This window comes from Boleophthalmus pectinirostris, unplaced genomic scaffold (assembly GCF_026225935.1).
Source record: "Boleophthalmus pectinirostris isolate CB_2022bp ecotype Guang Dong unplaced genomic scaffold, ASM2622593v1 HiC_scaffold_7, whole genome shotgun sequence".
NCBI classification, from domain to species: Eukaryota; Metazoa; Chordata; class Actinopteri; order Gobiiformes; family Gobiidae; genus Boleophthalmus; species Boleophthalmus pectinirostris.
In genome coordinates, this window is record NW_026571473.1 from 12,912,141 (window position 1) to 12,925,568 (window position 13,428).

Here is a 13,428-nt window from a genome sequence, read left to right on the forward strand (position 1 = left end):
TTCAAACACATACTTATATTTCTATGTGTTTATCAGGACGGGAAACCTACAGTTGTTTAAAGCATGCAGCTACTTCATTGTGGTGAAAAAACAAGAGCAGTCCAGGGCTAAGAGGCCTAAGAGTACCTCAAGGGCCTCCTTTTGTATTTTCTCAGTCTCCAACTTCAGTTTTTCCCTCTCAGATGTCAGTTCAGACACCAGGTTGCAGTAGTCTAGATTGCTGCCCTCACTGGCTTGCAGCTGAAGCTCTAGTGCAGCTATTTGAGAGGAAAGTTCATCATGATTTCCCTCCTTGGCCCTTTTTAACTCATTGTTTTCAGGTTGTGCGACTTGTAGCTCCTCTTCAATCTTCAACTTCTCTTTAGTCTGAATCTCTGTCAACTCCTTCAACCGCTGAATCTCTGTATCCTTTTCATTTAAAGTCACACTCTTCAACTCTATGGTTTTGTAAAGATTTTCATTTTTTATGTTTGCCTCTTTTACAGTTTTTTGTTCCTGTATCAGCTGTTGCTTTACAGTTTCCAGCTCAGCACTCAGTTTTGTCAGTCTGTCTGTAGTTGTCTGGTTTTGCTTTAAACTATCTTCTAATTTGGCTTGCAACTTATGAAATTCTCCATCACTCCTCTGTTCTGTGGTGCTTGTTAGTTGCTGTAGATCTGTAATCGTACAAGTATATTCCATCAAAGTCACAGACGTCTTCTCCATCTCTGCTTCAATCTGCTTCCTTTTGGCCAACTCCTCTTGACTACTTTTCCTCAGGTTTTCAACTTGGCTTTCAAGTGAATCACGTACACCCTGTAAATCCTTGATACGTCCTTGTAATCTATTCAAATTCTGCTCTAACCTCACTCTTTCTTTACCCTCCCTTTCTAACTCAAACCGTGCCTTCTCCAGCTCATCCTCACAGTCCCTGAGCCGAGTTGCTACCATGGTTGAATTGGTCAGCTGTTGTTGAAGCTGTGAAATAGTCTGCTCTAGCACCACTTCTCCTTCCTCAATAGTTTTCCTTCTACGTGATTCTTCTTCTAAACTGTGAGTGGTATAGGCCAGCTGGTTGCTCTGTTCTTGCAGTCTTTTCATGGCCTCTTCTAATTCCTCCCTATAGTGGCTACTCTCCTCCTGCCTCTGCCTCATTAATGTCTCTATCTGACTCTCTAGCTCGATTCTCTTTTTCCCTTCTTCTTCTATAATAGATTGCTGGTTGTGGAACTCCTCTTCAAGTCTTTTGCATTGCTCATCGGCTTGCTCCTTTGAAATTCGTATTCTTCTAAGTTCTTCCTCCAGATTCCTCTTTTCAGAATCCATGCGCTCACATTGTGCCTGCAGCTCTGCAATGTCCTCTTCTCTTTGTGTTGTTATCTTTTGCATTTCAGTTCGGCTCATGTGAATTTGAGATTCAAAGCTTAATTTCAAATTACTGATTTCAGCACCACATTGACTTCTTACCTTTGACATTTCTCTTTGTAGCTCCTTTATGCGCAGTGAATCCTCATCAAGCTGTCGTTTCAGTTTGTCAATCTCACGATCTTTGGCTGCTACAGTTTTCTCCACCTCAATTTTGGACCAACTTACAGTTTCAAACTCCTTTTCCCTCTTTTTCAAAGTAATGTCATATTCTTCTTCCTGCTGGGTGTAGCGCTCCTCTGCTAGTCTTCGCTTTCTCTTCTCTTCATCCAGTAGATACTTGATTCGTGTTAGCTGTTCATTCAGGTCAGCAAGCTGGGTCTGAGTACTGTCCAAGTTCTCCTTTGTGGCACTATACTGGAGAGCTGTGTTGCGCTTAACCTCTTCCATTGACAGTAGCTGATTTTTAGACTGGGACATCTCCAGCTGGTACTGGTTCATGGCATCTTCTAGCGACTTGTTCTTTGCTATGTGATCTTTTATTTCTTCACGCAGCAAACGCAGGTCTTCTTCCAACAGATCAATCCTTGTATTACGAATCTGAAGTAAGCAAATGAGAAATGGGTAGAATAATTTTTTTTAAAGAAAACCAACAACCTTAACAGTTTAAACAAGACCACAAAATTATGCAAAAAAATGTACCTTCAACTCTTCCATGTTTTTGAGCAGTTCTCCCAAATACTTGTAATAGTCAGTAGATAAGGTAAGTAGCTCCATATAGCGAGTCTGTATTTGGGTGGCCTGAGAAAAGGACACATCAGAACAAGTTTATTCTCCTTTAGTATGTACAGCTGTTAATCTTAATTTTTTTACTTAATTTAGTTGTTTGGATTACCTCAAGATTCAAGTCCATGGATGGTGACTTCAGCATTGTTCTCTTGATAGGGACATTAAGTATGGTCTCTAAACCTGAGCTGTAGGCTGTAAGGTCTGTCTCATAATCCTATGTAAAGAAAGTTAAAATGTGATAAAATGGTTAAGTTGAAGAAGCGTTCAAACCCAGTGTGAAGAGCCCCTTACTTTTATTGAGGTGACACAAGCGTCATTGTCCTTAAGAACACTGTCTACTTCTCCCCTCTTTGCTATGATTTCCGAGTTTAGAGACTAAAATTGACAAAAAAAAATAAAAATTACTGGTCTTATCTATTAATTAATCATTTTAAAACAATAATGCTGCAGATAGAAACCTTCTGGTTGTTGATGAGATCTCTCAGTGATTCAACATTGTTGGTTTTGGTTGCTACAAGAGCATCTTGTTTCTTTCTTGTCATGTCAATCCAGTCCCTAAGTGATGTGCTGGTTTCTTGATAGTTTTTAAGCTGAGGCAGGTAGAGCTGCAGATCCTGGAGTCTGAAATGATTAAATTAATGTGGTGTCAGTGTGACCTAATACTACTAGTATTGTTTCAAATTATTATTACATTTGAATTTTTTTGACAGAATTCTTCTTGTCAGTGATGTTAATAACTACTTAAAAAGGGGGTAAGACGGGGTTACTCTTCTATGGAGTATTAATTATTTAGATCACCTTGTTACCTTTTATTGTTTTAAAAATGCTATATTCGTTGAAAACTATTCATTAACATATTTATTTATAAGTCACTTTCACTTGATGTTCTGTGTCAAAAATCACTCCAAGTGTCATCACATTTTAATCAGTGTGTGTTTTGATGCTAATAACTAACTACTTAAAATTCAGAGAAATATTTTTTTTTTATATTAATGTTTAAAAAATAGATACAGACCTTGTGTCAATCTGAGCTTGAATGCGCCTCCATCGATCAGACAGCTGGTTGACCTGCTCTGTGTATTTGGACAGCATCATATCACATCTGTGGTAAGGTCCGCTAACCTGGCCATTCCAGTGGGTTGCCTTTGCCAGCTCTGCCTCCATAGAGGAAACAATGTCCCTTTTATGTTCAAGTTCTACTTGAATGTTCTGAAAAATATAACAATAACCAATTGACAATAATATGAAAATATTCCAATTCCATTAAAAAATAAAAACCTTAAGTGTTGAAATGTAACTCTCCACTTCTTGGGGTGTTAGGGATGTTGTCTCCTTCTCTGTTAATCTGGCTTCATGAACTTTCACTATATCCTCTGTCCGAGCCACACTCTCCAGCATGTCTCTCAGGGCCCGAAGCCTTAAAGTAAAATGGTATGGAAATACAGGTTGAATTTTGTAGTAGTTGTATACTTGTATAATAGTTGTATAGAGAAGCAAGTATACAACATGCTTAGTAAGAGCAATATATCAAAATGATCCATCTATCTGTGCATCTGTCTGAACCATTAACATACCTCTGCAGATAGGCAGATGCACTGCTTTCCAAATCGGCCAGTCTTTGGTTGATAACTCCAATTTCATTGCGGAGGAACTGGGCTTTGTCAGAGTCACTCATGCCACCCAGCTCCTTCATGATGCGTTCCCTCAAATTCAGATAGACCTCCCTCATTAAGTCCACATCACGCTGCACCATCTGCAGAATTACATGATAGCATACATAAATGAGTGTATTCTTTTTCAATATAGGGATATGTGCATATCAGATACAATAGTAGTGCAATAATACATTGATTACAGTAGGCCTGTCACAGTAATTACTTTACTGACTTACAGTTCATTGCATAATAACTATTTTTCAGGCTCAATATTTATCAGTTTTTGTACCTGTATCTTTTTGCATTATAGTGTAGCGCTTTTTCTTGTTTTTATTTAGTAGTATGGCAATACAGTTACATGTTGTAGATGGTTGAATAATTAACATCTATGACTATCTAATCTATCTTTCTAATACATACTTGAACTAACTACTAAGTTTCTCATTCTGCTGTTTATTTATTGCTGCTCAAGCCTGCTCATGTTTTGTTTATGAATATGGTTCACTTGGGGATCATACTGGGATTATCCTGCTTTAGTGTTAATCCTGATCTTTTCTGTAGCAATATTCCAATTTGTCATTGTGACAGGCCAAGATTTAACATAATTATGTCAAGCATTCCTACCTCTAACTGTTGGATCTTAAGACTACAGTCCTGCAGCCCTTCATCTCCTAGGCAGATGTGAATATGCTGACTCAGTGTGCTTTCAGTCGCCTCCAGACGCATCCGAAGTGCCTGCAGCTCAGTCAGGCTCAGGAATGATGTAGAGGAGGATGATGATGATGAAGAATGGATAGTCCTTCTCCTGACTGGTTCCGCTTTGGTCACTTTCACAGTTCTCACCTCCACTTTCCTCTCGGACAGTTTTCTCAGCTCGGCTTTGCGTCTCTCAACTTCTTTAAGGTGACGTGCTTCCTCCTCTGCTCTTTGTGCTTCTTCTGCTAACTTCCGGGCCTCCTCAGCTCTCTTGGCCTCTTCAGCTCTCCTCACTTCCTCTAGTCTTGCTTCCTCCAACTTTCTGACCTCCTCCAACCGTCTCACCTCTTCCAACCGTCTCACCTCCTCCAGCCTTCTTGTCTCTTCCTCCAGTCTACGAACCTCTTCAAGTCTTCTCATTTGCTCCAATCTGAATGCTTCTTCATCAGGTTGCTGCTGCTGAATGATTATGAAATGCTGTGGCGGTGTTACTGTTTGCTGCAGTAGTTGTATTTGCTGGGGCTGGATCTGGGGCTGCTCAATCACTTGGACATGCTGTTGCTGATGCTGCTCAACCATTTCTTCCACCTCTGTCGTTTGCTCTTGTGCAACTGTGTAGAAAGAAATTATTATTTATAAGTCTGTTAACACAAAGTAATTATCGTTATTACATACATTTTATTATATATTTATATGATTATACCTTATTTGACACAGTCTCTTGCTATTTTTTCTACTTATTTTGAATTTATTATTGACATTTATAGTTTTGCTAATTATTATTATAATATATTGTGATGTGTGAGCTACTGTGTCCAAATCATTTCCCTTGTGGATCAATAAAGTTTGTCTAAGTCTAAGTAAAAATACAAAAATATCCCATGTTTAGTTTGAACTGTTTTAACATACTGCCACACAAATATTTTATAGTGTTAGTTTGAAAATTAAACTTTGGAAGCGCTTTCATTTGCTACATAATTGGGGAATGGAAACTTTCTTAAACATTTTGCTATATTTACTGTTGTGATGAAATATCATAATATTTTCATATTGTGGTATTGGAAGCCATATTTTGTGTAACAAGCGGTTGTGTAATCTGTTCTGCAGTATTTTCAAAACATAGCAATTATACTATATTAGTGGTTCTGAGAATGTAGAATATGATAATGCCATACTTCCAGATGGGGGGCAAGAGCCATGATTTTCCAATTATTAACATGGTATTCTCATAAGAAATATCTTAGAGGCCGATTCACAAATGTTGATCTTGATCATTTACAACAGTGACTAGATGCTAGAGCTCACTACACTATGTTTAAAAAATGCATTTTAACAGCCCATTCTGTATTAAATATTACGTTATTGCATTGTTGTTATGTTATTATGTTATGGTCTAGAATGTTGTAATGTCATCTGAAACCCTGGAATATGAAAAGCAATTATAACGCCATCACTTTCACCACCATTGTTAAATAATTATCAGTTTTTATGCAACTACTTGAACACTAACCATACGATTGCAGCTGCACCACCAGTTGGTCATAATGGGTCTGGGCGACATTGAACTGTGTTTCGATGCTCCTCTTGTCTTCCTCTGCAAACATCTGTGAGCCCTGAGAGCTGCGCATGAACTCCTCATAGTGAGACTCCAGACTCTTGATTATCTGACGGTACTCTTCAGGACGCATCTTTGCCAGCTGAACACAAGCACAAGAACATGTCACTAAATGGTAACATGTATGCTATACAAAATTAATCATATATTTAATTTGGTTACCATGGTGACAGTGAGAGAGTTAATTTTTTGTATATCCAGAAGGCAGTATTGCCAAGAGATGAGGCTTTTGACATTGATGAAGAGTTGATTCCATACAGATAGGATGGCTTCATAGTACTGCTCATTCCTTTAAACAATAACATACATTAATTCATCATGTCATGAACAGAGAGAGTCATAAGCACAGCTCTAATTGAGTTAATATCTGCTGATTCTTGTTTATACATGTAATTATTATCAAGAGACCTGTTATTAAAATATATGCCTCAATGAATGCTCATAGACCAGTCTGTATTGCTGTTCCAACCCTGTACTGAAAAGTATTGTAACATTTGATGCCTAAAGGCAAGGTTGTGCACAGCCATAGATGTGGAATCACAAGTTAATTAGGGAGTGCTAGTTACCTTATCTCTTAGCACCATTTCTAAGTCACAGTTTTGTAATGTTTTTTTTTTTGTTTTGTTTTTTACAAAACTTGGTATTTAAATGGCCTATATGCTATAATGTTGTTTCCTCATCACAAACATACGTAACACACAACACATTAACATTAACTAACAAACCCTGCATATTTAGGCTGGGTTCTTCACTCATAATGAAAAAGCTCTGTTTTACCTTGTGATAGCATGTGGTAATACAGAAAGTGCTCAGCTGTGTTTTAAACCCCGTACACCTTCCCTAGAATCATTTGGCTAATTCCAGCCCTGGAATTGCCCATCTCAACTGAACTAAAGCTGTTAACTTGAAAACTACCGCTTCATAACATCATTAGGTGGAACAGAGCATTTTGAGCTTTGGAGATGTACACAGGTCAATAATGCAGGATTACTGAAACATGTGTGAATGAAACAAAACACAACTCCAGGTAAAATTTTAAGGAGATAACAACATTTTAGCATGGCTTAAAGTTCACCCAAGACAATTTTGCATATTGTAGTACCTTTAAAATTTACTTCCACAACTAAAAAACAATAAAATATGGAAAGTCCTACAACTATAAAAGATTTTAATATGTTAATGTAAAATGTAAATAAAACTATAGTATGCAATAATACAAATACATATTTATGCAGTGGTATGTGTCCCTTACTTGTTAGCCAGGCTGATGCTTATAGGATTTGGTGGTGGGATGATCAGACACAGAGGGCACCATCATGTCCAGTCCTCCTGGTCCGGTCACCTGCCACTTACTGCGCTGACTGTTGTCCTTCAGAATGGCCTCATTATCCTTCAAGATCACCTTCTGCAAATTTTAAATAATACAAATAATGGTAATTTTTCTATACAAGCTATATATCTGTAGATTTGAGTGAAAATAATTTTGGGTAAACTGACCTGGTCCTGTTTGAAGTCACAGAGGGCTTTCACAATGACAGGGTTGCTACTTTTGGGCTCCTCTGGATTTCGAGGTTTCAGTCTCACGATGCTCTTTGACTTGATTACCAAATGCTGAACCTGTCTTTTGTGGTCCTTGATCTTCTCTCGTTCCCTCTTAATATTCAGGCAAAAAAAGTAAGAATAATTAAAAGCAACGCATTCACAAAAGATGGAATTGTAACTAGAGATCACAATAGCACATTTAAGTGCGTCACATTAATTTAGCCTCTATAATTGTGACAGCTAGCTATTATTTTTTTAGTTCTTACAATTGGTGACTTGAGTATTTCATTACTTTTACTTCATTCATCCTGACATCCCAGATTTGAACACCAATGTAACCTTACCTCCAGGGCTTTAAGAAGCTCTAGAAGTTTTTCCAGAGGAGTTTCTTTGTCACAGGTGAACCTTTTCCGCACATTCTCGTGTTCCTTTTGCAGAGATGTGTATGTCTCATTGGCCTCTTTAAAGAACTGTTACAACAACAGATTTGGTGAGATAGATTGTATGTGCAACATAGGTTGATCAGTATTGATATATAGTATGTGTCTTGTTTTATTTGCACATATCAGTCTTTTATAATCTATGGTAAGGCCTACAGATTTAAGTAAACTTGTAATTAAGTTAACAAAAAAAAAATCTCTTTTCACTGTAGTAATTTATGTTCATGATGATTATTGAAACATACAGCCTTCTCTTCGGCTTCATAGCTCTTAATTAGAAATTGAAAAAAGCTGTAGAAATTGTATGGATACCAATAAGTTAAAACATCCCCAATACCAGTAATACCACCAATATGATCCATACCCTAGTACTGTGTGTGTGCATAGAAACCCATTCTAAAGCTTGTTGTTTACTGCTGATTGTTTACATTACCTGGCTATAGGCAGCATTTTCCTTCAGGTGTGTATCAATACACTTTGTAATTTGGAGAAGCCAACTCCACTGAGTTTGCAGTGTGTCTCTGTAAGCCTGCGTATATAAATGAGATACAAACTGCATTAACAAACTGTTGAAATTAATGGTATGTAGTCGTAGAAAGCAAAATTCACACCTCAATCTTGTCAGATGCAGGATGGTTGTTTTTAAGAAGCGTATCACCTTTAGTTTTAAGTTTATTCAGATCTTTTTCCTTCTCCTCGAGCTCACTCATCAGTTTCTGTTGAAGACATTGAGGGCACACATTAACTGGGTGCAGTTACATAAACACGTTTTGTAATCTCTCCAAGTAGATGACTGACTGCAGCTGCCAAAAACCCAAGAGACAGTTGATTGGTCTCTTATGTTATGAGAGCAGATTAGCCATGCAAAAGGTATTTACAGCATTCTGCTGTGCCAAGTATTGTTACAATTGTAACTGTATAAATGTTGTGTACATTTCTGTAATATTGTGTAAAAATGAAGAGATCTGACAAACCGAGTAGCTCTCCTGTTTCTTGGGAATGTACTGGTCAATGTTTTTGTCTCCCCAGTCAAACACCAGCTCCTCCTCCTCTTTGTCGTTCACCCACATAATCTCTCTGGAAATTTCCTGGATAATCTGCAGAAGGTCTCTCAACTGCTGAATCCTTGCAAAAGACATTTGCTGAAAGTAAAGAGGAACAAAAGTGTTATATACCTTCTGTGTTATATACAGTGTTTTCCATTAATACAGGAGACTATGGTGGTCCCCCCTATAGTCTAAAATTTGACTATGCTTCCAATTGTATTATCATAAACTTATAAAAGAGACCACACTGACTGCTTAAAAATTAAATGTAGGCAGTATATTACAATAATATTCATCAAATTGAATGAGATGAAATTATAATCTTAACAAAATCTGGGAAATGCTGATATATGTTAATTATTTGGACCATAATAGACATGAATATTGCATAGGCGTGGGAGAAATCATAAAATTTCTTGGAAACAGATCACAATTTAGATTTTATCACAATTCAAGTGCAAACCTGCTTTAAATAGAGAAATAGTGAATCACCAAAATATTGGATCATTACAGGCATGAGACAAAATTGGATTTTAATCATCCTATTGTCCAGCCCTAACTATGCATGTGGTTTACCTGCAGACTGTCCCACTCTTGATCTAGCGCGTGAAGATTTGCTCTGTCACCTTTTTTCATCTAGAAGTAATGAACAAATAGCCTTCATTCAAATGCTATCAAATATTTGTATATTTTTCTTAGCTTTCAGTGGCACATACTAGGTCATCCCTGGCCTTGTCCACCTCCTGGCTTCTCTGGATGGAGCTGTGAAACTTTTGGTGGCTGATCAGCTGCTGGTCGATGGTTGTTGCATCATCTCCCCAAGGAGCAGTTTCAATCAGACGCTGGACATTTACAAAACAGAAATTACAAGGATTCAGTGGAACAAAGTGAGTTGTAAGAAGTGGTTTGAATGTGCCTTTTGTCAAAACCAAAACCAGACACAAAAATTACTAAAGAATGCTAACCTAAAACTGCACAGAGATAATATCCCAGTTTAAGTGTGTGTAGTTGGGCTGTGTCACTGACAGCGCATTGCAGAAAAATGCTGTTATCTACAAGTTCTTCTAAGCTTTTAATGAGATTTCTGTCAGTCATTTTTTACACCCTCAAACATTAATAATCATAAATCTTCAGTCCTTTAGTAATCATAAATTCCTCAGCACCGAGTATAAGAAGTATAAAATATGAATGATATTATACGCCAAACACTACATAATTTAAATTGTATTTTCTCATGTAAACAAGCAGCAGTAGCTTAATACACCAGATTGTCTCTACAGACCTTGTGCTGTCCGATCCATGCCATAGCATCCTGGTAGCTCCGTGGGGGCTCCTCCCAGCCCCCTCCTCCCACTGCAATCCCAGAGGTGCTGCCTGCTCTGCCGCTCTTTCTCCGGCGCATGGAGCCAGTTAAGGCCATGTGGACCCCCTTCAGCTGATCCTTATATATCTCCATGCTGTTTTCAGGACAAGCACAGAGTCAAGGATCTACTGCAGCAAAATACAGGTAACCAGAAGAATCCTTACGTCCTCATGACGTTTTCACTGGGCTGACCCAACTGCCGCAGGTCCAGGGCACAGCTCTTCAGCTGTTCGATGGTCTCTCTGGCTTTGATCATGAAATGCTCTGCATCTCCAGAATTGCCCTATAACACAACAAAATACTTTCAGAGTGCAGCAATATACCGTTACAACTGCATGGTATGAAGTTTGGTTATACTTTTAACAAAATAAGTTTTATCATGTGCTAGTATGTTTTGCAACACAGTGTAACTATGTAACTTCAAGAAACATTACAGCTAAAACATTTCACACAGATAAATCAGGTGAGCATGTCCAAAAAATAGCAGTAAAATCAACATAAGTTAAGATGACAAAGATATACAGATTTTTAAAATCACTGTATGACACTAAGATTACTAAGAATAGCCTGCTCATTGTCAGCTCATCGACATAACTGGATGGCTGCCACTCTTTGCAGCTAGATGCCAGTAAACGTTGTAAAACATAGGATGATCAGGAGCGCACACAAGGTTTATTTACACTGAGATGTGCAAAGTAATAAACCTCTGATCGTGGTTTGTGACTCACAATTTGAAGGGCGTATTCAGCTTGCTTCAGGTATTCTTGGCAGTTGTTCTGAAGCATCATGGCTTTCTGGTGGACAGCATGAGTGCTAGAACTGCAAACAGCAAATATAATAATATGTCATTTTGTCTTAATTTTTTATTAATACAAGACCTCTGCAATATATCTAAATAGAATTTTTACTAAAAATAAATAACTAAACCAAACTGAAAAGCTGCAAAAAAGGTATATAAATGTGAAGCAGTGTAAGCTTCAAAAAGGGGTTAAAAAAATATTATATGTCTGCCATTTCTGTTTTAAATTTTATTGTTTGTTTACATACTTGAATCTCAACCAAGACATTTATAACATAATTGTTATCAACTCAATATAGGAGCAAGTTTGTGGGAAAGTAAAAAAGCCTGACAAAAGATAACTGTTGCCAGATAATTTGCATATTATTATCCCATATTTACGCTGTTCATGTCCCAACAGAACTATATTTGTGAAGTAGTGGGAGCTTCATTATAATGCTCATTACCTGTCACCAGCTTACACAACAGATGGTACAGACCTTTCTTTACAGAGGAGCAGTCATACATTTCTGCTAAAACTGACAAGAGCATCTCTGTAATAGCAAGTGAGTGTACAGTCGCTACAGCAGATGGAACTTGACGCTTCATTGTGAGCCATAAATCAATACAAAGTTACCTCCAGAGCTGGGACGGGTTGAGCAACTGCAGGGTAACAAGGGCAAAATGGTCATTACACTGTGGCCCTATTCAAATCTCAATCACTGTGGTAGTTTGTTAACATGACAGGATCTTTATTCACATTGTTATGTACTAGAGGAGGCTGATGTTGACAAAAATGTATGTATTTCTTTTATTATTCCTATGACAAAAGTCAATTAGTTCAATTCAATCAAGTACCGAAACCTAATAACCAAACCTAATACGGAAAGTGTCTGTGTTTGAAAAATGACGCTGCAAGGTTTTGGACTACCACATTTAAGGTAATGTTATATTCTGTTGGAAGGTCTGCCATCTGCTTGTTTCATGGAGATATTCTATAAACCATCTATCTTGCATTTATTCAATAAGAAGTGTTTATATTGTAAAAACTTAACCAACATGCGTTCTTACTCTGAGCAGACTCACCTCTCCAAAGATCTGACCAGTAATTTGGCCTGTTTGCAACACCTGCTTGTCTCCATGGATTTAGATATTATGACATTTCAGGCAAAACAATAACAGGATTACAGGTGGCGGACTCTCCACGAGAAAGGCACCTCAAATCACCTCTTTTTGTAACTTTTTAAAGTTGTTCTTCAGAATGACAACTGGGATTATTTTTTCAATATATTTCCCACTTTTTTTCAGGAGACACATTATCCATGGGTTTTACGTGAGGGCTGTTTAGCAATAAACAATTCCAAATAAAAATATAATTTGAGGCAAAATTCCTTTAAAAGTCAAATGGTTCAAAACAAAAAGAAGTGATGTCACCGAAAAGCAATGAATAAAAGCACCAAGGGATTCCTCTGTTACAACACTCACAGGCAGTAGGCCAAGACCTTTTGTTGAACTTTAACAACAAAGAGCACCTTCATATAGACACACGGTTTTGTAAATAGTGTAATCCTAGGCCCTGATGGTTACTGTCAGTAACAATGCATATCAGATATAAATATAAGATAAATGTTTCATAATGCCATTTCAAAATTCAGAAACACCTAATCAAGAGTCTATAGCCTAAAATAAGTGCAATGGAGCAGTAATTAATACTCCATACTATATATGCTTGTACACTTTTGGTTGTTGTATGATTGGACAGCAGCTATGCTAACTGAATTCAGTGACACAGTCAAGTGTCTAATGACTCTGTTGCCGTCAGGATGCTATCGATTTCGACTCTGTGCATTATAAGACTGGTGTTTTCTGCTTCTGCATATAGTTGCCTGACATAGTAGCAAAATCCTTGCAATTTGCAGCAAAGTAGCTGTTGACAAAAGAGGTGGGGAACGACAAAATTATAAAACTATCACCTGTACTTAACAGACAGAGCTCTATCATCGTTATCTAAAGCGCTGGAGACTTTAATTTGACTTTCATGGTTAAATGAAACTACCAGCCAAGTCATTTATGCATTGAGTTGGCTTGTATTAATTATTAATAGCTGCTTCTGCAGGACGAATAAACTCACCAGCTCACCTTTACAGTCTAGCAACAAAT

The 13,428-nt window shown here is 37.6% G+C and overlaps 1 protein-coding gene across 1 annotated transcript in view; it reads right to left on the reverse strand.

Moving 5' to 3' along the window:
* Positions 1–13,428, reverse strand: part of LOC110172264 (uncharacterized) — a 36,226-nt gene that overhangs the window by 22,455 nt on the left and 343 nt on the right. The window contains 23 exon segments of the mRNA XM_055164770.1: positions 127–1,944; positions 2,047–2,145; positions 2,240–2,347; positions 2,425–2,508; positions 2,592–2,754; positions 3,149–3,342; positions 3,412–3,550; positions 3,708–3,886; positions 4,413–5,095; positions 5,995–6,181; positions 6,262–6,388; positions 7,352–7,402; positions 7,404–7,504; positions 7,597–7,752; positions 7,986–8,111; positions 8,515–8,610; positions 8,693–8,797; positions 9,056–9,223; positions 9,704–9,763; positions 9,844–9,969; positions 10,410–10,584; positions 10,655–10,773; positions 11,219–11,309. Of these exon segments, the coding sequence (XP_055020745.1) occupies positions 127–1,944; positions 2,047–2,145; positions 2,240–2,347; positions 2,425–2,508; positions 2,592–2,754; positions 3,149–3,342; positions 3,412–3,550; positions 3,708–3,886; positions 4,413–5,095; positions 5,995–6,181; positions 6,262–6,388; positions 7,352–7,402; positions 7,404–7,504; positions 7,597–7,752; positions 7,986–8,111; positions 8,515–8,610; positions 8,693–8,797; positions 9,056–9,223; positions 9,704–9,763; positions 9,844–9,969; positions 10,410–10,584; positions 10,655–10,773; positions 11,219–11,309 (5,155 nt within the window).